This window comes from Mustela lutreola, chromosome 8 (assembly GCF_030435805.1).
Source record: "Mustela lutreola isolate mMusLut2 chromosome 8, mMusLut2.pri, whole genome shotgun sequence".
NCBI classification, from domain to species: Eukaryota; Metazoa; Chordata; class Mammalia; order Carnivora; family Mustelidae; genus Mustela; species Mustela lutreola.
The window spans coordinates 5996575-6018630 of NC_081297.1; the positions used below are offsets into that span (position 1 = coordinate 5996575).

At 50.3% G+C, this 22056-nt stretch overlaps 1 protein-coding gene across 4 annotated transcripts in view; it reads left to right on the plus strand.

Moving 5' to 3' along the window:
• Positions 1 to 20164, plus strand: part of FBH1 (F-box DNA helicase 1) — a 47814-nt gene extending 27650 nt beyond the window's left edge. For all 4 annotated transcript variants that reach the window (XM_059183733.1, XM_059183732.1, XM_059183734.1 and 1 more), the window contains 8 exons: positions 1265 to 1364; positions 1458 to 1579; positions 3503 to 3578; positions 4177 to 4374; positions 4886 to 5011; positions 7067 to 7173; positions 19236 to 19367; positions 19676 to 20164. In XM_059183733.1, coding sequence (XP_059039716.1) covers positions 1265 to 1364; positions 1458 to 1579; positions 3503 to 3578; positions 4177 to 4374; positions 4886 to 5011; positions 7067 to 7173; positions 19236 to 19367; positions 19676 to 19846 — 1032 coding nt within the window. In that variant the 3' untranslated portion in view covers positions 19847 to 20164. The remainder of the gene's footprint in view (positions 1 to 1264; positions 1365 to 1457; positions 1580 to 3502; positions 3579 to 4176; positions 4375 to 4885; positions 5012 to 7066; positions 7174 to 19235; positions 19368 to 19675) is intronic.
• The last annotated feature ends 1892 nt before the right edge of the window (positions 20165 to 22056 follow it).

The window sequence follows — 22056 nt, forward strand, 5'->3', positions numbered from 1 at the left end:
CCAAAGATAAAATTCTTGCTTTCAAGTGAAACGAGAATTTGGAAAACTTGTGTCTGCCACTAGGAGCGTGACAGCTCGGGGCGTCCTCGGCTGTCTGAGAAAGCTGTCACGGTCCTCCCTTTCCCAGTACCTGTCTGTGGGAGGCTGCCGGGGTAGCTGCATAAATTATGGAGAAATCCTCTGCAAAGAAGATTTGTATCTTCTCTCCCACTTACTTACTTACTCAACCATTTGTTTATATCAGTGTGGACTCACGGATATTTTATTTTATGTTTGGGTTACGGCTCACTCGGAGTGATGCTATAACCTCACAGTACTGTTCATCCAAAGTCTTGTGTTTTCCTGAATTTTATTGATGTTCACCAAAGCACATGGTAGTTTATTACTTTAAGTCATAAATGCATGGAAAGGGCAGTAAGTACCATGAGTTTGGAGACAAATGGTGTCTTTCCAGCTGCACTGATCAAAGAAGTAGGGTGTGGGGCCATGCTGTGAAGGGTAGGAGACTGGCCCTGTGCCGAGGCAGAAGAGGGCGGGGAATGTTCAGGAAGGATGCTTGGGGCTGGCCGTGTGGGCAGCGGTTTTAAATTAATGTTGAGGGAGGTCTCTGAGGTGAGGGAAGAAAACCCCAGGCGCGCCTCCCCCTTGTATAATTTACACTTTTTCATTAGGTTTGATTGAGAAGGAAGGGTAGCTTTGCTTAAAACAGAAGTCTTCCGTTGGTCTTGGGGCAGGAGAGGAAACAAAGCTGTCCGGGCTGTGAGGCCTGTTTGGAGGGCATGTGTCACCTTTTTCCCCTGTGCTGCTCTTCCTGTCTTGTAGCAAGGGTGCGGCCCCATGAAAGTTTTGTGGGAAAGAGTCGGACAGAGGCGCAGAGACGCATCTGGCAGTGGGAGGGGGAGACCGAGTGGGTGAGGCGTGGAGTTCGGGTTGCTGAGCTGGGCTGGTAGCAGCGGTGAGAAAACCAGTCTAGGTCCCGTGGTGGGAGAATTGCCCAGGTTGGGATCTGGGGTAAGGGGTAAAGGTAGGTATCCCGAAGGTTCCGGGAAGGCAGCTGCAGTTTCGAAAGCTTAGGAGTCAAGCCAGTGGTCATTGGATTGTGAGCAGGTTTACAGTGGGGACTTTGCAAACCCCCTCTCCAGGTAGGGTGAGTCAGGGATCAGCAGTGGGGTTTGGCAAGGCTGGGACCTCGTGGGGGCAGAAACGTGCTAACCTGCTTCAGGGAGGGGTTGCTGACTCCATTTGTTTTGTCGTTTTCCCACAGAGTTTCCGATTTGGCGTGGAAATAGCGTACGTGGGAGCTACCATCTTGGATGTCTGCAAGCGAGTGAGGAAAAAGACTTTGGTTGGAGGAAACCATCAGAGTAAGGCTTTCGGTTCCTCTTCAATTATTTGTTCCAAAATTAGTTCTCCTGTTTATTGGGATTGGCCTCAGAGTGTGCGCTCTCTCCCAAAAGGTGGCATTAGAGGTGATGCCAAGGGTCAGGTGGCCCTGTTGTCCCGGACCAATGCCAACGTGTTTGATGAGGCTGTGCGGGTGACGGAAGGGGAAGTCCCAGCGAGGATCCATCTGATCGGGGTAAGAGCACATTTCTGTCGGCTGCTTCCCGCACAGACACAGACCTAGCCGGTGACCATAGTCGGCTGCATTCGGGTTGTGACGCAAGCAAGCGTTTGGGGTCTTGGGCGCCATCTGCTCCGTGGCTGAAGGCGTTGTCCCGGCCGTTCTGTTGACGTTAGCCCAACGTCCCTACAAAGACCCAGCGAGGACTGAGGATCTTCTTCCACTCTTCAAAAGCACTAGCGCCCTTCTCCTCTTTGGCTCTCCCCGCGAGGCTGCTGGCTGGCTGCCTGCGAGTGTGGTGGTGTGCGGTGCTCGTTAGCGTAGGGACGAGGGAGCTGCTCGCATGCAGGGTGTGCACACCTGGGTTCTAGATCTGGTTCTGTCACTAACTTTGTGTGGCTTGCGGCAAGTCACAGCTTCCGTGTGCCTCATTCTCTCCATCTCTAAGACAAAAATAATGCCTTTCCTTTACCTGGTTCACGGGGAAGTTAGGAGGAAGTGACATGTGTATGACACTTCTAACTCTTCAGAGCAAAGCGACACGACCAAAAGACAATCACTCCTTTTATGAAAAACAGTGGGCTCTGGGGGCTCGCTCTGTGTGGGCACCCAGTGAGCACAGCCAGTGAACTGGAATCAGAAGGCAGTCGGGGTTTTCTTTTTCTTACCGATAGAGATTCTACAGCCGAGTTCCCGAAGTTCTGGAAATTAAAAGGAAAAAAAAATCACCCTTAATCTCAGGATTTCAGATAATAATTTTCCCTTTTGCTATTTATATCTGTGTTCTTACAGACACACATTTCTGCATCATCGCAGTAACAGGGCACACACACACTTGTGCAATTTTTACTCAACATGTAAGCGTCTTCCCTTTCGCTGCATTAATGACTGCAGTATTTCATGTAGTGACCGTAGTGTAATGCGGGGACCTTTGTCATTGTAAGAAGATAGCACTCTTGGGTATGGCCTGCGCCAGGCATGGCACAGTAGGCAGTTGTCCCTCCGTCACGCCCACGTGTCATCTGAAGCATGTGTCCACACTCAGGATCACTTCTGCTTTCCAGCACTAACACGTGTGGGCTCATTTTGGTCTCTGTTTCATGTTAACGGTTTACGTGTCTCTTGCCCAAATGAGGACAAATCCTTGGAGTGTGGCACCGTGGCCCCGGGCCGTGTTCACGTGTGCTTCTGGGTAGAAAGGGCTACACTGTGACCCAGGCGGGCCCCCTCCTGCAGGAGTTAACCTTCCAGAACAGACAACAGTCTGGACCTGTAGACATTTTTTAGCGCAGTCCTTTCCTCCAGGGACACAGCGGTAAGTGTCACGTGCCGCATGTTGTGTTCAGGTGTCCCCATGGCCTCCATCGTGGCCATCTTTCTGTCTCTGGAAGGTGGATGGTTTCAGTTGCCCCTTTCGGGCAAGAAAGCAGCGTGCAGCGGGTTCTTGCCCTCCCCTTTCTTTTAAATAGAGGAAGGGGGTGCCTGGGTGGCTCAGTGGGTTAAACCTCTGCGTTCGGCTCAGGTCATGATCTCAGGGTTCTGGGATCGAGCCCCACATTGGGCTCTCTGCTCAGTGGGGAACCTGCTTCCCCCCTCTCTCTGCTTGTCTCTCTGCCCATTTGTGCTCTCTGTGTGTCAAATAAATTAAAAAGAAAAGAAAAGAAACGTTTAAATGGAAGAAGAGTTTGAGGTTCCTGACTTAGCGTCTGAGGTTCCTGAGTGCTCAGGCCACGTGGTGGCTAGTGCTTTCGTGCTCGAGGAGGTCGCCCGCTGTGTGCTTTGGGTGCGATTGAGGTCCGTTTCCACGAAAACACCTCATTTCAGAATTCCATCTCTATGTTTGCTTTACTTTGTTTTGTTAAAACAACAGTAACAAAACAAAATGGAAAACAAAAAACAAAAAAAAAAACCAAAAATCCCACCAAAAAACTTTTTCAGGGGATTAAATCATTTGGATTGGACAGAATCATTGATATCTGGATCCTTCTTCAGCCGGAGGAAGAGCGGAAGAAACGTGAGTAGCCTCCTGGCCGATGCAGTGGGCAGAAGTGCTGGTGACAGGGATGGGAGAAGGCTCGGGCTCGCCCTGCGTCAGCGATCTTACTTTCCTCCTGGAGGAGGGGGGCCAGGGCGGCTCTCTTCCCATCAAGAGTGGGATGCCCGAGGCTGCCTCTCACAGAGATCCTGAGAGCACTTTCCAGACGCTTCTCTCCGGAGTCTGCGCCTCTTCCTATTGTCGGTCCCTTAGGCTGTCTTCCCTCACCATCTTTCTGTCTGCCTGGGCACCTTTACCCGCCGAAACCTCCGCATGGGCTCAGACGGTCATTCCTAACATCCTGTAGCATAGTTCTTTTCCACACTGCGCTGTTTCACATCCCTGTGAAGTAGGGGAGGCTGTCGAGTATTGGGCCCTCGATCCTGTTTGGAGACGGAGAGGCTAAAGCACAGGTCCTTTCTGACTTGCCCAGGGTCACACAGCAGGTTAGTGATGCAGTTGGGCCTAGAACCTGGATCCCCCCCGGGTTTGTGCTGCTGTTGGCTAGGAATGTGGAGCTGCTGCCGCGTAGCCTAGTGTGGCCTGTTGTGTTAACCCGAGTGTGTGTTCTCCTCAGAGAACCTCGTTATTAAGGACAGATTCATTAGAAGATGGGTGCACAAAGAAGGCTTTAGTGGTTTCAAGAGGTATGTGACGGCGGCCGAGGACAAGGAGCTGGAGGCCAAGATTGCGGTCGTGGAGAAATACAACACCAGGATCCCAGACCTCGTGCGAAGGATCGAGAGGTGCCACATAGAAGACCTGGACTTCGCAGGTGAGGAGGACAGGGGTTCCTCACCTCCCGGCGGGAGGGCGGTCCGACGGTCCTCTTCCTGGGTGTCCGGGGGGCCCAGCGGGGCTCTGTGGCACCCCCGCCTCAGAGCCTGGGGGACGGGGAGCAGAGCTGGTGCTCTTCCTTACGCGCCTTCCGTTCTGTCGTGGGGTCTGCTCCGGGTGGGACTGCGGGCAAGTGGCTCAGGGCTCCCGTGGCTCTGTCCCTTTGCCTGCAGACTGCAGGGCTGGGCCAGTCCCCACCAGCTCTGGAACGTGATTCCCAGGTAGTGGCCCGTCTACGCCGAAGTTGCTCCTTCCCCGTCTTTTCATGTTCGTCTCCCTCTCTTTTTCTGGTCTCCTGTCGTTTCCTGTCTCCCTACCCCCACCGCTGTCCCCTGAGCAACACGTGGGCAAGGAAGGGTCCTGGCAGCACCGTTGCTTTTAGGAGCTCCCCCTCTCCTTCCCTCCCCTGCCACGCCCCCACCTAACTGTGCGCTCTCTTTTGAACCCAGAGTACATTTTGGGCACTGTGCACAAGGCCAAAGGCTTGGAGTTTGACACCGTGCACGTGTTGGATGATTTTGTGAAAGTGCCGTGTGCCAGGCACAACCTCGCGCAGCTGCCCCACTTCCGAGTCGGTGAGACACGTCCGTGCGCCGCCTGCCCGCGGGGCTCCCTTGTTGTCTGCTTTCTGCCTGGTGTGGTGGCTTCTTGGCATGACCCTTCTAGAAGGAGAGCAAAGACACCTCCTAGCTCCCAGTTTTTTATCGTCACACTGTGTGTTTGAGGAAAGCGAGTCTTCTGGGTCCGCTCCTCCCAGGGTGCGGGTGCGGCGGTCCTGTTTCAGCTCCGGGTTTTTCACCACAGATGCTGGCTGCCCAGCCTCACGGAGCTTTGAAACAATTCACCTGCTCCCCACAGGTGTTGCTGTCCAGACTTTATTTATCTGAGAGAGAGACAGACAGGGAGTGTGCCGGCACATGTGGGGGCGGGTAGGAGTGCAGGGACAGAAGCTCGAGCAGACTCCCCGCTGAGCACAGCCCCTGCCTCGGGACTCGACCCCAGGACCCTGAGATTGTGACGTGAACTGAAATTAAGAATCAGACGTTTAACCGACTGAGCTACCCAGGCGTCCCCAAAGTGTAGTTTTAAATTAATTAATTAGGGCGCCTGGGTGGCTCAGTGGGTTAAGCCGCTGCCTTCGGCTCAGGTCATGATCTCAGGGTCCTGGGATCGAGTCCCGCATCGGGCTCTCTGCTCAGCGGGGAGCCTGCTTCCCTCTCTCTCTCTCTGCCTGCCTCTCCATCTACTTGTGATTTCTCTCTGTCAAATAAATAAATAAAATCTTTAAAAAAAAAAAAAAAAAAATTTAATTAATTAATTTTTAAAAGATTTTATTTATTTGACAGAGATCATAACTGGGGGGGGGGGTGGTGGGGAAGCAGGCCCCCCGCTGAGCAGAGAGCCCGGTGCGAGGCTCGATCGCAGGACCCTGAGATCATGACCTGAGCCGAAGGCAGAGGCTTTAACCCACTGAGGCGCCCAGGTGCGCCCCCCCAAAGTATAGTTTTTTAAAATTAAATCTCCTTTTTACTTAAAGAGGCCAGAAATTCATAAAAAAGTAAGCACTTTGTGTCATTTGTTTGCTTTTATGTAAGTTTATACTTAAGGCAAGTTATGTTCTGAGCATCTGTGTAGTCATTTTGGTTTTGAATCTTAGAATTAAACCATGTAAAGTTTTTCTGCAAATAAACAAACATTCTGCTGACTATGGACTCAGAATTTGGGGTGTAGCCTACATTGGTAGGCTGTGAGTAGAAATGGTACAAACTCCTGGTCTCTGATGAATGTATTCCTAACAGAGAGAGACGTGGTGCTGAAGGTAGGTTAGAGCCAAGTGGGGCAGCGGAGTGGCCCAAGGCAACAGCAGCTCCATATTGGAGAAGAAAGGTTTATTTAATATATTACTACCCTTTTTTTTTCCTTGCTCGCCATTGCATGTTTACATATTTTTATATTTTGTTTTATAACCATTTCATCAGGGTCTGATTCACATACCATAAAATCTGTCCATTTAAAGTGCACAGTCTGGTGGCTTTTACCGTGGTCACCGATGAGTGGCTCAGGGCCATGTTCTCCCGGCCATGCTGGGTGTGGTGACTCTCGGGGCCAGGCTTCCAGGACACAGTAGAGGGACGTGTTTGTTTTTTCTGCTTGTCATATGACAGCCCAAGACATTTCCAGAGAGAGAGAGACAGAGACAGTGTCAGGGAAAGGGAAGAACGTGGCTTTGGAGGCAAGTAGCCTTGGCTTCTGCTCACAGACCCTTGCTCAGCCTCGGCCCATGTGTCCTTGTGACTTGGCCTCTGTGAGCCTCAGTGTCCCTGTCAGTCCCCCACAGCTGTCATGAGGAGATCTGGGGGATGAACGAGACCGTCCCAGGTGTCAGACAACCTGTGAACGGGCTCCCGGGATGTACCAGTCACAGCAAAGGTTAAAACTCAGTATTTCATGCCACTAGTCTGTTGGGTTTCGTATGTTTTTGGAGTTGGTGTTTGGAGGAAGAGTTTGTGTGTGCAGCCAGCAGGTCTTGGTGGGGGGGGGGGGGCGGGAGGGGTAGTGAGCGTGTAGAGGCGAACACACATGTTCAGCAGGCTCTGAGCTGACACCTTTCTTCCCTTCACATTCTTTAGAGTCGTTTTCTGAGGATGAATGGAATTTACTGTATGTTGCAGTAACCCGTGCCAAGAAGCGTCTCATCATGACCAAATCCTTGGAGAACATTCTGACTTTAGCTGGGGTAAGAGGAATCAGTAGCACAAGTTACTTCGGCAACATTCAGAGTTCGCTGGGTTTGAGTAAGGGATCAGTCTGCGACCTGGGAAGGCCTTTGGTTCAGGATCCCCGGCTGGCAGAGAAGGGCTTCTTTTGGGGCTTATGGCTGCTGTAATCAGAGAGACAAAAATGTGGGTTCTCTTCATTCTTTCCTGATTCAGTTTTACAAGTTCTTTTAGAAATCTCCACTGTTGATGTGGTTCTTAATTGCTCACTTTGTGCTGAGCAGTCTGGGGAGACACCAGCCGGAATGTGTCCTGCGTCTGCTTTCCTCCCTCCCTTTCCCCAGGTCATTTGAACCGGCAGCTGCTGCTACCGCCAACAGACTTCTTCCAAGGAAAATGTCCTTGGGGAGGGGAGAAGGAATATTCAGGCACCAGGCCTCTGGTCAAGAGCTAAGATATAGGGAAGTGTCGGTGCTCACGCTTCATCCCCTACAAACCAACCTGCTCCCCCCTTATATCCAGTCCTCTCCTGCCCTTCACAGGTCGGGGTGTAAGCTGGTTAGTCTTTTCAGTTTTGTTGAAAACGAGAACAGAAGTCTGAGCTCACAGTGGCTACTTGGTCCATCTTTCCCTGAACCAAAAATACTTAAGCCAAAAACCAAAAACGTCAGTGTAAAAGTTACTGTAAATACTCTTACTTTCTTTGTTGTCTCGAGCACAGAAAAAACTGTGCAGCCGAAGCGCCATATTTTATGCTCTCTCAAGGAGCTGGGACTATTGGGAGCTGTGGAGTCTGAGCCGTGAACGCCAACAGCCTTGCACCTCGGGGCGGGCCGGTGGTGTGGGGCAGTAATCGGTTTTTAGTACATGGTCTGGAAGTCCTAGCATTGTCAGTGGTGGTGACACAGAACCCTGATGCTCAGAACAGAACAGCGCCTGTTCCTAGGCCCCAGAGGTGACTTGGTGGCCAGAGAACGCCTGCCCTCCCCCAGCCTGCATTCCAGGCACAGAGCTGGACGATGACCAAGACAACACACAGGATTTCTCTTCCCGTGTTTGAGGAAGATGGTGTGAGAGCCTCCCAGGAGGAAGCTTTGCAGACCAGTACTCCAGGACCCGTCCCAAAGCAAAAGCTTCTTGCATGAGACTGACTCCCTTACGTGTTGGTAGCACTTTTTTCTTCTGTGCTTCTCTTAGACGGGCCCATCTGGCCATAGATTGTTTCTGGAATTTGAAATCAGCTGCATGTTTCGCCAGGATTCTTTGCTTTGCTGGGGCCTCACCGTGGGTGATGGCTTGTGTGTCAGATCCCAGAGCCAGAGCCCTTCTTTGGGTTGTGTCCTTACTGGCACCTGGGTCACCAGCGGTTTCCAGAGAGGACTTAGAGCAGAGCTTTGCACACTTTTTCTTGAAAGGGCCAGACAGTAAATGTGTCAGGTCTCTGTTGCAGGCCATATGGCCCCTGGTGCATTGGCTTAACTCTGCCCCAAGAGTGCGAGAGCAGCGGCAGGCAAGTCCTTAATGCATCAGTGTGGCGGTGTCCCTATAAAACTTTACTGAAGGCGGCAGGGGCTGGTCTGAACTTGGCCCCGGGGTTTAGAGATAAGAGCATCTGTTCTTAACCTCTGAGCTAGGACCCCGGGGCGGGGGAAGTAGAAATACAGTTGACCGTTGAACTTCAGGGGGTGAGGGGCACAGAACCACACTCCCCTCCACCCATACCCCTCACCATTGACAGCTGGTAGCTCTTGACTCCCCTAAAACTTAAGTAGTAGCTGACTGTTGACCAGAAGCCTCACGGATAGCATAAACAGTCGATTAACACGTGTTCCGTATGTTGGATGTACTCTATACGGTATTCTTATGATAAAGTAAGCTAGAAAGGGAAAATCATAAGTAAGAGAAAATACATTTACAGCATTGCACTATTAAAAAATAAAAAATCCGTGTTTAAGTAGACCCGTGCATTTCAAAATTATTTGAGGGTCAACTATAATTTTTATGTACGAACAATCTCTAGGTAGAGATTACATGAGTTTTGTATAAACTTGGACCGCCAATATCTTTTTAGAAGCTGGAGTGTGGTGGTGCTCTGGAGACTTGGTGGTGCTCTGGAGGCTGGATTCATCACAGAACCGAGCTGCCACGTTGGTGACTTGTAGCCGGGGTATTGCGAAGCAGCATTCCACTTCACGACGCCGGCTCAAGGAGATTTTTTCTAACTTAGGAAAATTCTGAGATATTTAAAAGTCAAGAAAATAATAAATTGAATTACTATATACAAATCATACCTATATACAGTTGAAATATATATCTCTAAAAAAAAAGTGCCCCCCCATAGTTATAGTGCCATTACATTGTAAAATTTATGATAGTTCCATGTGGCCTCTGCTACCCAGTCCATATTCGTACTTTTGTGATTGTCTCAAAAATGCCTTTTTTGAGTTGTTTTGTTTAAGTCAGGGTCCAAACAGAATTTGGAGTTGTGAAGTCTTGTAAGTTTCTTAATAGAGAGCAGTGTAAGACCCCCCACCCCTTCCCTCGAATGCGGCTCGTGGTGGAGTGAGTGTGCTACAGAATGCGCCACGCTAGATCTGCTTTCTTACGTGGGTGTGTAGATCTCGGTTCCTAACGGTGCTTATTGCTCACTTATTTACACTCTCCTACTGAAGAAGCAGTTACAAAGCAGTACCAGTATTCCTGTCAGCAGAGTACTGAGTGCAATTTGAGATTTCCTGACAGCCCCGTTTCTCCATATTCCACTCGGCTGTGTTGTACGAGTACCATGTTCTGAGGGCTCTTGAAGTCAGTTCTTTTTCCTCTGGGGTTAGATCCGCCAGTGTAATTACAAGAAGATAGATCTGTTTGTTTGCTGTCTCTACAGGGATTGCTTTGCTTCTTTGTGACTTAATTATCTTTTTTGAATGTATAAGACATTTATGTTCTCAACATCAGAACTTTGTATCTCATTCTGTCATTGTCCCCTTCAGACTCTCTCCCTGCACCATTGATAACTATTTTTTAAAAATTTGTGTTCAGTGTATCCTTTGGTATTTCTTTTTGCAAGTATCAGCAGATACATATAAATTTTCCTATTTTCCTTTTTCGTGAAAGGTGACATTCCCCGAGCTAGCGTTCTGAACCTCGCTTTGTCGCTGGGAAATGTGTGTGGAGATCGCTCACTGTTAGTCTCACGTGCAGCTCTTTCTCAACCCTTGGGACCGCTGTGGAGTCGTCACTGGGTCTGTGTATCATGGCTGGTGTAGCCCCTCGCTGATGGCCACTGGCTTCTCTCCAGTCTCTTGCCTTGAGGAGTAATGCCACAAGGCATCACAAGGCACAAATCGTTTTCTGGTTTGCCAGTGCGAATCTTAGTTCCTAGGTAGAGGATAAATGGGTGCGTGATCTTTCTAGATGCTGCCAGGTTTTCCACAGAGATTGTCTACCTGAGAGTCACAGCCCACCAGTTACACAGAAGCGTCTGAAAGGCTTTTTAAAGCTAGTCGGAAGCTCGTCAGTTGGTGATCACCTACATTTTATGGGGAACGTGAATTTTCCCCCATGTAGAAAGGGTTATGGAATCAAGAGAAATACTTCCGCCTTGCTGAGGCTGGGTTGGAAAACATCTGTTGCTCCCAGAAGGCCCTGAGGGAGCCCCGGAAACGTGGCCCGTCCCTGTGAGCTGAAGTTTGGGTCCGAACGCCCTTGCGTGAGAGGAAATACTTCTGCTTTTTGTCACGGCCGAGGCCTCTGTTTGGAGACATCCTCTTTGGAAGTGGCCAAGCCCCCGCTCCGCTCGGAGAGGAAGGCTGTGGGGTGTTGAAGGCTCCGGGCAGGGGACTAGGATAATGAAGTGGAGAACATGAAAACACGTGAACGGGGCAGCCCTGCATGCGAGGCTTTCGAACAAAAGGAAGCCATTGTTCCTGCGACCCAGAGTGAGAAGCCACCGTGGTGTCTGTGACCAGGAGCAGCTCAGGCAGCCTCCTTCTCTCTCACCCCCTTAGAACATCTAGCGAATCCCCAGAAGCCCTTTGGTTCCTTTGTTTCCTTAAGTTTTGAGGAAGTGAGGAGAATCACCACATTGTTGAATGCAGCGTGGGGAAGTCATGTGGTTTCTCAGAGATAGCTTCTCGGCCTCCCAGAATCCGCGAGTCTTAATCCACTTGGCACAGGTGTATCCTCAGCATGGCGCCTGGCACACTGTGGGCGCTCGGGAAGGGTTTGTCCCTGGATGAGGGCAGCCCCTGTTCCAGCCTGGGGCTGGGCCAGGCCCGATTCTCAGCTCAGTTCTCCTGGCCGGACAGTCTGTGGACAGGTCACTCATCACTCTGTGCGCCTGTGTCCTCATCTGTGAAGCTGGCCCAGGGCTGCACCTGCACCGAGAGGAGGGTGTTAGGGAAGGGTCCGGGTGGCTTGACGGGGTGACTGTCGGTGCTTCGGGAGAGTGCGGGCTGGGGGTCCTCTGAGGTGGTTACTGATCTCCAGGTTACTGGTCGTCGAGACGTTTGGCTCCAGAAGGAAGGTATGGGGGAGGGGGACTGGCATCCGAGGAAGATGTGGAGGTCTTGGCTCGCATGCACTCATTCATTCAGCAGCTCTGGTGGCGAAGCTCTGTCGTCATGTGCCTCCTTGTCCTGGAGCTTTGTGTCTGCAGATCGCGGGAGAGAGGGAGCCTCACTGTTGCTTGGCGGTGAGAGAGCACAGGTTCTGGACTTAGACCCAGGTTGGAGCCCGTATCTCCTGTGGTCCCATCTCTCCGTTTGCATAAGTGACCTCCTTTCTCAACTCCTGTGCCCTCGTCTCTACAACGGGGGCGAGGACAGAACCGCCCCCAGGAGGTAGTGGGTGAGGACTTAGCAGCTGGCGGCCCAATGGCTAGTGAGGACCAAAGCAGCCTGGAAAGATTTAAGGAAGGGATGCGGAGGTAGTGGTATCAGGTGCCTTTGGGTTCCTGAAGCCTGAGGGTTCAAGCGAAGCTTTGGGGTAGGTTTTGTTTTCCTTCCTTTGGATAGCATTTGCCGCGGCTATGCGGGTCCTCCTGCTCGCACTTGACTATGACATGAGCCCCTTGGCAGTTCCCTGGACGATGGTGTTTCCCAGCGGCTGCTGTCTTCACACCTGCGGCACTAGCAGACCCCCAGGATGTCAGGGAAGAGTGGAGGTGGCTTGATTAATTGACTGTTCCCTCCGTTGGCAGCCCCTGTGCCGTGCCTAGCACTGTAGTTCGCACTAGGGAGTACAGGTGACTAGACAAGTAACACACTCCATGGCCTTGTGGAATTTAGAGTCTAGGGGAGAAGCTGTGTGGCAGTTTTGGATCCACCGGTAGGGTTTTGGGGACGGGGAGAGTCTGCCACTTTGACACGTGCTGTATAACTGTGCCTTGGGCCAGGGGGCTGGTCGTCTTGATGGCCGGGGCACTGTTCTCTCACTGTACAGTGCCTGATTGTCTTCAAGCTAATTGTAAAGGAAAACTTATTTTTCCCACGATGTTTGGGGTTTTAAAGGTGTGGTTAGTTGGTTTGTTTTTAGCTTTCAGAAACTGTTAGACCGTGAAATGATTCATTTGCCCAGTGGGAATCCGTCCGCATCTTAAAGATCCTAGTTATAGCACGGGGCCTTAAGCAGAGCCCCTCCAAGGGCCACTCTTACCGGAGGCAGAGCGGCTGGCACAGCTTCAGTCCGGCTGAACAGGCAAACTGATCCGCTCAAAGACTGTTCATTCAGAACTAGAATCTAACACCCAGGAAGGTGTGTTACTGGAACAGTTTTTCTAAAATCATTTTCAAAGGTAGCCAAATGAAGACTCCTTTGTTTGTAAAATAAGGCCAGTTTTAACAAAGTTGGCCTACTTGTTCGCATAAGCATGGCAAGAGTAGTAATTGCCCCCTCCACCCCCACCGCCTTTTTTTGGATAAATTTGCTCTGCTGGAACTTTTCATAAGGAATTTCACATTCAACTTCTAACAGCCTCTTAAGGCTAAGAAGACAAACCAAACACTTGGCATCAGACATTACCTACAATACTATAGATTTCGGTGAATTCCTATCTTCGAGGTCCCCCAAATATCTTGAGGTTCCTGCACGTGCTGGGAGGTGATCCTCTTTACTCCTCTGGTAAGGCTGCTGGGAACCCTACAAGCAAGGGACCAGACCGATTTTTCCAAGGGGTTTCATCGGATCCATAAAGTCATCCTTAGTTCCTTAAAACTGTCTGGTCATATCTGAGCCTATGCACGTGTCCCTCAAATAGGACAGACTCGTGTCTGATCCTGTCAAAGCCTTGGTAATATAACCACTGTTTCCAGTTGTGTTCTGTAGAAGACCAGATTCTCATCAAACTTACACAAATACATACATATCTATAAAAATAAGAATAGTCAGAGTTTCTGAATTCTGGAGGGATCAGATTGGGAGAAGAAGGTACGTGTTCCATATTTGTTTCCAAAGGAATATTTTACCAAATTTCTCTAAGTCATAGCCTTAAATCTGGAAGAGCAAACAGAGAACCAGGGATGGTTCAAGCAAGAATCTGTTGGAATGCACGCTTCGCCTTCGTTGAAAGTCTTCATCAGGAATGAGGGACTCCCAGCGGCAGGAGCACTGCCCATGGTCCTGCAACCATCAGGGATTGCCTTGACCAAAGACAGCTGCCTTGCCAGGGGCATGCCCTCGACGCTCATGGCCCCAAACCAGGACTCTTGCCCCCGTGTAGCATTCCCTGAAGAGTAATCCAACTTTTGGAACTCCTTAGAGAACCAGCTGAGGTTCCTGTTGATACTGAGTCACTGTTCAACTCGTGTCTGATCCTGCGCACTCTATATAGTAAGACTCTTTATATAGTATGTCTTCGTAATCTTAGTCCTGACCACGCACAAAACTCCTTTCTGAAGATTCCCTTCTCACAAAACTTCTACAGCTTTACAGACTCGGTTCCCTTATTTCTAGTAAACCAACAGCCTCAATTAGCTTTTAATTCCAAGTATTTTCCAAGGTCACAGGAACTTAAACATTTGGATTCCTATCTTTCTGAATTTTACCTTTGTAAAAGATTTTATGTATTTGTGAGACAAAGTGAGTGAGAGATCACAAGTGGTGGGTGGGTAGAGGGGCTCGATCCCAGGACCCCGGGATCATGACCTGAGCCAAAGAAGACGCTTAACCAACTGAGCCACCCAGGCACCCTATCTTTCTGAGTTTTAGAATGCCCAGTTTTTACAAGTTCTTGCCTTTAAACTAGAGCTCTTTTATAAATTAACTTTAGCAATACCACACAAACAAGATGGAGACAAAATCTTAAATGCCCAACTTCCAAAGATTCCCCCTTTTACAAAACCCAATTGCAAGATGGTATTGTCTAATTTATCGATTTGTTAGTTGGTCATTTCTGTCCAGAGTCTGTTGACTGTTGTGGCCAAGCCGTGTTGCCAAAACTGATTGCCCAGGTTTGGAGAATGGCCCAGAAGGTTGCATGTGGGAGAATCAAAGTGTCATTTCCCAGTTTCTAAGTAGAACATGTCTGGTTTTATTCAAAGATATCAAAAGCTATAACAACAGACAAACCAAACTAAGCCAAGAGTGACTCTGTGACCATTGGTTCCTCCCTGGAAGTCAGGGCGGGGAGTTGTGGGGGTGGGGGTGGGGTTGCTTCACAACTGAACCAAACAGCTTCCTTGTTTCTAGTTCCTCCGTAAGTCAGAGCCCCACTGACTGAACCAAACTGCTTCCTTGCCAGCCTTTTCTGAAGCAGGAAAAGAGGCTAAGAGGCAGCTGAACAGGAGGAAGAAATCTAAGAGCCAAACCAAATGGGAGGAAGAAACGAGCTCTTGTGCCATCAGCTAGGTACTCACCAAGAGACGTCTGCCCCAATCGAACCCTAAAACTGTTTCCTGCCACCGGAGTAAAATTAAGCCCCGAAGGTTGGCCGCACCCAAGCAGAAAGGGGCTCCAGGGACAGACCCTAGGACAGAGAGCCCAGGCAGCTGTTTGGACTCATGGGGCCGCTGGTTGGGACTGACGACAAGCCCTCAGGAAGGAACCCCTGGCTGGCTCACCAGATCTGAAGCCGAACCGAGCTCGTCTGCCCAGTGCGCAGCGAAGACCAAGACATCAAGTATGATCAAGTTTATGCTACAAGGAAAGGGTTTGTTGGGGGCAAGCCTCAGATCCACCTCCCGGAAGGAGGAGAGTCAGACCAATTGAAGGGTACATGAAAAAAGCCTGGGTAAAGAGTTGCAGCTGTGTTTATGAGTCCTGGTAAGACCTTGGCTGCCGTGCGCTGTCTGTGTAGGACAACAGGGTGTCGTCCGCCCTTCTCACTCAGTGCTCTGACAAGCGCACAGGGGAGGGAGTTTTCCAGAGGCCACGGGACATGTGTTCTCACCACAGACTGAACACAGAATCGGTTGTCTTCCATTAAGCCAGACATGAAAGCAATGTTACTCTTCCAAGTTTTTTTTTTTTTTTCTGAAAATACAGTTGTTTTTGATAAAAACATTAACATGTGATAGGTTTAATTGTTATTAAGAAGAGTAAGTGTTTTAGTTCTAAGATTTGTTGAGTTGTCCTATTATATGTCAGGGCATCAGTCTGTTGTCATTGATCTTGGGAGGGGTCCTCTCTGCCTCTTGGACACGAATGTGTTTCCTTTCCCAGATAGGGAAGTTCTCAGCCATGAATTGCTCAACTATATCTTCTAGACGCCCCCCCACCCCCTCAGGGATCCCAATAATTCAGACATTGGAATATTTCATGGAATCATTTCTCTCTCTCAGTCTGAGCTCTTGGGCTGTAAGCTGTTTTTCCCATGCCTCCTCGGTTTCCTTCTTTTCTGTTGTCTTCTCTCTCACTAATTTGTTCTCCTGCCTCCTTTACCCTGGCAGTATCTAGTTTAGACTGCATTTCGTTGATACCATTTTTAAGTTCGGCCTGATTTGATCTCATTTCTGCCCTTAGAGACTCTTTATTGTCACTAATATTTTTCTTAAGTCTAGAGATCAGCTTCATAATTGCTATTCTAAAGTCTACCTCTTTCATCCTGCTTATATCCATATCCCCTTAGGTCTGTGTCAGAGGCCTTGTCTCTGATTGTTCCCTTTGTTGGGGGTTCTTCCTCTTAGTCAATCTATTGAGGGGTGGTTGAGGGAATGTACAGATGCCAAAGTATTAACCACGACCCAAGCAAGATGCACCTGCTTTATAGGGAGAAGATAGTTGCAAATGACACTACGGATAAAAGGCTGATACCCAAGATTTGTAAAGAACTTCTCAAACTCAACACCCAAAAAACAAATAAGTCAAAAAATGGGCAGATGATATGAACAGACACTTCTCCAAAGAACACATACAAATGGCTAACAGACACATGAAAAAATGTTCATCATCACTAGCCATCAGGAAGATTCAAATCAAAACCACATTGAGATACCAACTTACACCAGGCAGAATGGCCAAAATCAACAAGACAGTAAACAACATGTTTAGGGAGGATGTGGAGAAAGGGGACCCTCTCACACTGTTGGTGGGAATCCAAGTTGGTGCAGCCACTTTGGAAAACAGTGTGGAGATTCCTTAAGAAATTAAAAATAGAGCTTCCCTATGACCCTATAATTGCACTGCTGGGTATTTACCCCAAAGATACAGATGTAGTGAAAAGAGGGGTCAAGTGCATCCCAATGTTCAGAGCAGCAGTGTCCCCAGTAGCCAAACTGGAAGTAGCTAAGATGCCCTTCAACAGACAAATGGCTAAAGAAGATATGGTCCATATATACAATGGAATATTACGCAACCATCAGAAAAGATGATGCGTCAACATGGATGGAACTGGAGGGGATTGTGCTGAGTGAAAGAAGTCAAGTAGAGAGTGGCAATTATTATATGGTTTCGGTCATATGTGGAGCATGAGGAATAGCACGGAGGACACTGGGAGAAGGAGGGGAGAACTGAAGGGGAAATTGGAGGGGGAGATGAACCACGAGAGACTACAGACTCCGGGAAAGAATCTGAGGGTTTCAGAGGGGAGGGGGAGGGGGGATGAGGTACCTGGTAATGGGTATTAAGTAGGGCACATGTAGTAATGACCACTGGATGTTATATACACACAATGAATCATAGAACACTACATCAGAAACTAGTGGTCTGCTACTGTATGGTGACTAACATAACAATAAAAAAAAGAAGCATTCTAGAATTTCTTGGCTTAAATTTCTTTTTTTTTTTTTTTTAAAGATTTTATTTACTTATTTGACAGATAGAGATCACAGGTAGGCAGAGAGAGAGGAGGAAGCAGGCTCGCCGCTGAGCAGAGAGCCTGATGCGGGGCTCGATCCCACGACCCTGAGATCATGACCTGAGCCGAAGGCAGAGGTTTTAACCCACTGAGCCACCCAGGTGCCCCTTTCTTATGTAGTAAATAGTAACAGATAAGACGTAAACAAACCTCCTTTGGAACCTGTCATGTTTAGTAGTGTCAAGGGGTTCCAAGACCAACGTGTTTGAGAACCGCTGCTTTGGAGCTGTGCTTTTCCATGTGTCAGTCTCAAGCCATTCATGATTAATGAAACGAATTTAGTGGGCTATGACAAGTTTTTGTTAAAAAGCAAGGTAGAGCACTTAGCGTGTGTGAGTGTCTCCTCTTCCCAAGGTAGAAATAAAATCTGAAAGAGAAAGACGACACTGCACTTACGGTTAAATACTGTTTTATGAAACCGTTCTTTGAGCCTTTGATGTACGCACGTACGTGCGTCTAGAATTGTAACGCGAAGGCTCAGAAAGTTTGTAAACGCAGAAACCCTTGCATGTGTGGGTGGGAAGCTGTGTACAAGCAGGTTTGTCGCTGCTTTGTGGACAGTAATTTGGAAACAACCTGAGTGTCCGCTTGGAGGGAACGGCTTGAATCAGACGTGAAAAGAGCAATGCGGTCCTACCCAGTGTGGCACTTCCGTGAACTAGATGGGAAGCAGCCCAAAGTACAACATTTATGTCAACAAATACCTGTAAAATGATACCTAGCCTTCTGGGTCGTATGTGTAAACTTAAAGCCCTTTTAGGACGGATCAGAAAGGGTGCACTGGCTCCCCCGGGGAGGGGAGTAGAGACGACAGACGAAGGGGATTGCAGCAAGACCCCGTCCTATTTTGGAAGGATTTCCTGGTTTCATTGTCCCTCAGTTATTGGTGGGAACACGAGTGCTTATGTATTTTCTGTTCGGTTCTGCTGTAGGCAGACAGATCCTGTAAGAGAGAAAGCCAGATCAGTCCAGATACTAGATACAGGTTTTGCCACAATTAGATCCATAGCCCGTTGTGATCCAGAAAACAGGAAATCATAATTCCTCGGTCAGCAGGTATTTGTGATTTTACTCGTCTGCCACAGCTGTGTTAAATTCCGGGCACAGCAGACCAGACACTGGTCCCTGTGCCTCTGACTTTTCTAGTCTGGGAGGTTGTTAGCGTTTGGCTTGGTGTTCCCTGCGTGCCGGGCTCAGAGCACTTAGCGTGTGTGAGTGTCTCCTCTTCCCAACAGTCAGACCAACCGGGCGCTGCTGTCGCATCTGACGGGTGAAGAGACTGAGGCTCGAGTAGCCCAAGCGTTTGCTCACTTGCTTAGCCACAAGCCCGGGAGGAGGGGACAGGCTGGTCCATGTGGGCACATCTTTCAAGGCCGCCGGTTCAGCTCACCTGGCTTGAAAAGGCAGCATGCGGATGATTTTTAATGGTTCTGGGACAGGTGGGCGTGAGATAAAAATCCAGACGCAGTCCTGAAATATCATTATTTCCTGTTTGCCCATTAAGCCCTTTTTTTCAAACTGCCCATTCTGTCAAGACTCTGGCCGAGCCGCTCTAAGCATCCTGTCTTGCTGACGGCCTGACTGGCAGGGGGGCCGCCAAAGAGCCGAGGGCGCTCGGACAGTCGGTGCTTGTCTCCCGTGAGGACTCTGCCATGTCCAAAGAGCGTTTTCTGCTCCGGCAGCGGCGGGGTTTCCGAGCTGAGCGCAGTGGAGACGTGGCGGGGACCCTCGTCCCCCTCGGAGCGCAGGGTCCGCGGTGACCCTCTTCCCCCGCTCCCCGTTTGTGCGCAGGAGTACTTCCTGCAGGCGGAGCTGACCAGCGCCGTTTTGAAGACCGGAGTGGTGCGCTGCTGCGTGGGCCAGTGCAACAACGCCATCCCCGTGGACACCGTGCTCACCCTGAGGAAGCTCCCCATCACTTACGTACGTGGCCTCGGCAGCCTGGGCTTTCTGTCGCGTTCCATTTGGTCGTGGGCGGCGTCTTAGGCGCGAGCATGGCCTGGCGGGTTGGGCTGTGGCCCGGCGCTTACAGGACCACAGTTTCCCTGGAGGGCCCCGATCAGTTCAGCTTGCTGCCCCCCCCCCCCCCGGGAATCCGATAGAGTCGAGGTGACCCTGCATGGCCGTGTTGCATGTCTGCGAACATCAGAACGCTAACGCTTTGTCTCTTGGGGTCTCGAGAGTTCCGCTGTCTGATCGTCCACCTGACCTCTTTCTCTTCCCCCCTGCAGAGCAACAGGAAGGAAAACAAGGGAGGCTACCTCTGCCACTCGTGTGCGGAGCAGCGCGTCGGGCCCTTGGCCTTCCTGACGGCCTCCCCCGAGCAGGTGCACGCCATGGAACGCACCGTCGAGAACATAGTGCTTCCCAGACACGAAGCCCTGCTCTTCCTGGTCTTCTGACAGCCGAGAGGCGCTTTCTCCCTGGTACCGAATGCCTTGTGTGGACTCGAGTTGCCTGAAGAAAGCCCGTGCGGGGTAGGGTCGTCACTCACCCGGGACTCTGAATTCACGCACAGGGCATCTTCGGAGGAGGACGAAGCCAACGAGAGCTGGACGTGCCGTTTCTCCATTCCCTGTAGGTAGCCAGTTTCTGCTGCCCCTGCTCTCTGCACATCAGGCTGGGGCACGGGGGATGTTCTTTTGATAAAAAAAAACATTTTATGTATTTAAACTTTTATTACAAGGTTTCAATTAAACAGGCACTGTAGCACTGGCGTACCTCTGTGTGACCCCTGGCCGCAGCCCTGTGGTTTTTGAACCTTCTCCGACTTTCTGTCTTTCCTGCTCACTCTCCCACACCTGGGTCCCTGCTCACGTGGCGCACCAAGCAGAGTGTGAGACTTCACGGCCGGGCCATGAGCGACGGCTGGAAACACAAGGGGGTTTTGTGCCGTGGGGAATCACACATGAAGAGACATAGCGTGTGCCTTCCTCGTTACACGGGGGGCACAGTCTCAATGGGGGAGCAGCATAGTACACGAGATGACAAGTGCAGAGTGACAGGAGCCAGACTTCTGTGTTTCCCAGCCGTAGAACTGGGGGTCAGAAATGCTTGACAGAGAAGTGGAGCTGTCTGGCCCCTGTGGGGGTGGGTGGGGCCTAGGGAGACACGGGGCCTTTGTACCTGGTTCGCTGCCTGGGGACGCCGGGCGCAGGTAGTAAGACGGTTCTTACAGAAACTGGTGACAGAACTGCCATCGTCCAGATGTACATGGATCTGGTATTTGTACGTTTTTGCCACATGGCACGTCAGGGACGCAGATGGCAGGTGGGGGAGTTGGCGCGGCCTTGCCCAAAGAGCTCGGCACACCTAGGCCCTGAGCCCACCACGAGGCGTCTGGAGCGGGCCTCGTAGCTGCCATGGTCACAGCCTCCCTTTAGCCGCCTCCAGCTGGTGGAGCTCAGTGCCGGCCGGTGAGTAGAGCGGCGCTGTCGGGGGGGCCCAGGGGTGCTCTCAAGGGCGAAGGCCAAGTTCAGGTCCGCACATCGAGGAGTGAGGAGCGTTCACACGATGGGAATCCGAAGGCAGACGTGGGAGACTTGAATGGCCGTGGGACGGGGCTGTTGCGTCCGCTCGGCCCGGATTCCCGGCCTCGCCTTACGTAATGCTCGGCGGGTGACCCAGAGTAAGAGAGCGCGTGGGAGGACTGTGGATCTGGGTCGGTCACAGTTTTCACTGTCCTTCCAGAGCGGGCGTGGGGGGAGGGACAGTCAGCAAGAGTTCACCCACGTGTTTTCTGGAAATGAAGTTGTGCCTGCCAGAGGGTTAGCCGTGCCTTTGTTGGAGAATCATCAAGTCTCCGAACCGTCCCGGAGCGCCGGCGGCGGGGCACGCGCTGCGTGTGGCGCCGCTCCCAGAGACGCAAGTGCAAGTGCAATGGTAGCGGAGATGAACCGGCTGCGGGGGGAGGGCTGCACCGGCCGGCGTGCAAGCCACAGGGCAGGTCAGAGGGCTGCCGACCCGAGTGATGCTGGAGCTGCGTTTAACAACAGGACAGGCAGCTAGCTGGCTGTTCGAGACTGGGAAGCTTTTCTAGGAGGAAGGGACAGCAGGAAGGACAGACGGACGGCGCGGCCGGGACACCGTGTCAGGACTAGCATTTTGGCACTAGTTTCAAAAAATAACAGAATCTAGGAATATTAATACTGATGATTTCATTTTTCAAGTGTTGTTTGTTTGTTTGTTTTGAGAGAGTGCCTGAGCGTGGAGGGGGGAGGGGCAGTGGGAAGGGGAGAGAGGATCCTAAGCAGGCTGCCTGCTGAGTGTGGAGCCCCATTACAGGCCTCGATCTCATGATCTTGAGATCATGACCTGAGCCGAAATCAAGAGTCAGACGCTCAAGTGACTGTGCCACCCAGGTGCTTCTCAAGTGTTAAGAATTTTTTAAAAAGAAGTGAAGCTAAATATTTGGTGTGTTTCAAATAGAAAAAGAATTTTTACATGGCAGTAAAAATATAAGTTTAAAAAATAAGTTAAATATCCATCATCATTTTAATAGGAGCGATTGGATGAGAAAAATAAATGCATTACTCAAAAACATAAACACCACATGAAAATGAAAATATATTCAGTCTCTTTAAAAGTGAGTCTTTAAAATAAGAGGCTTTCA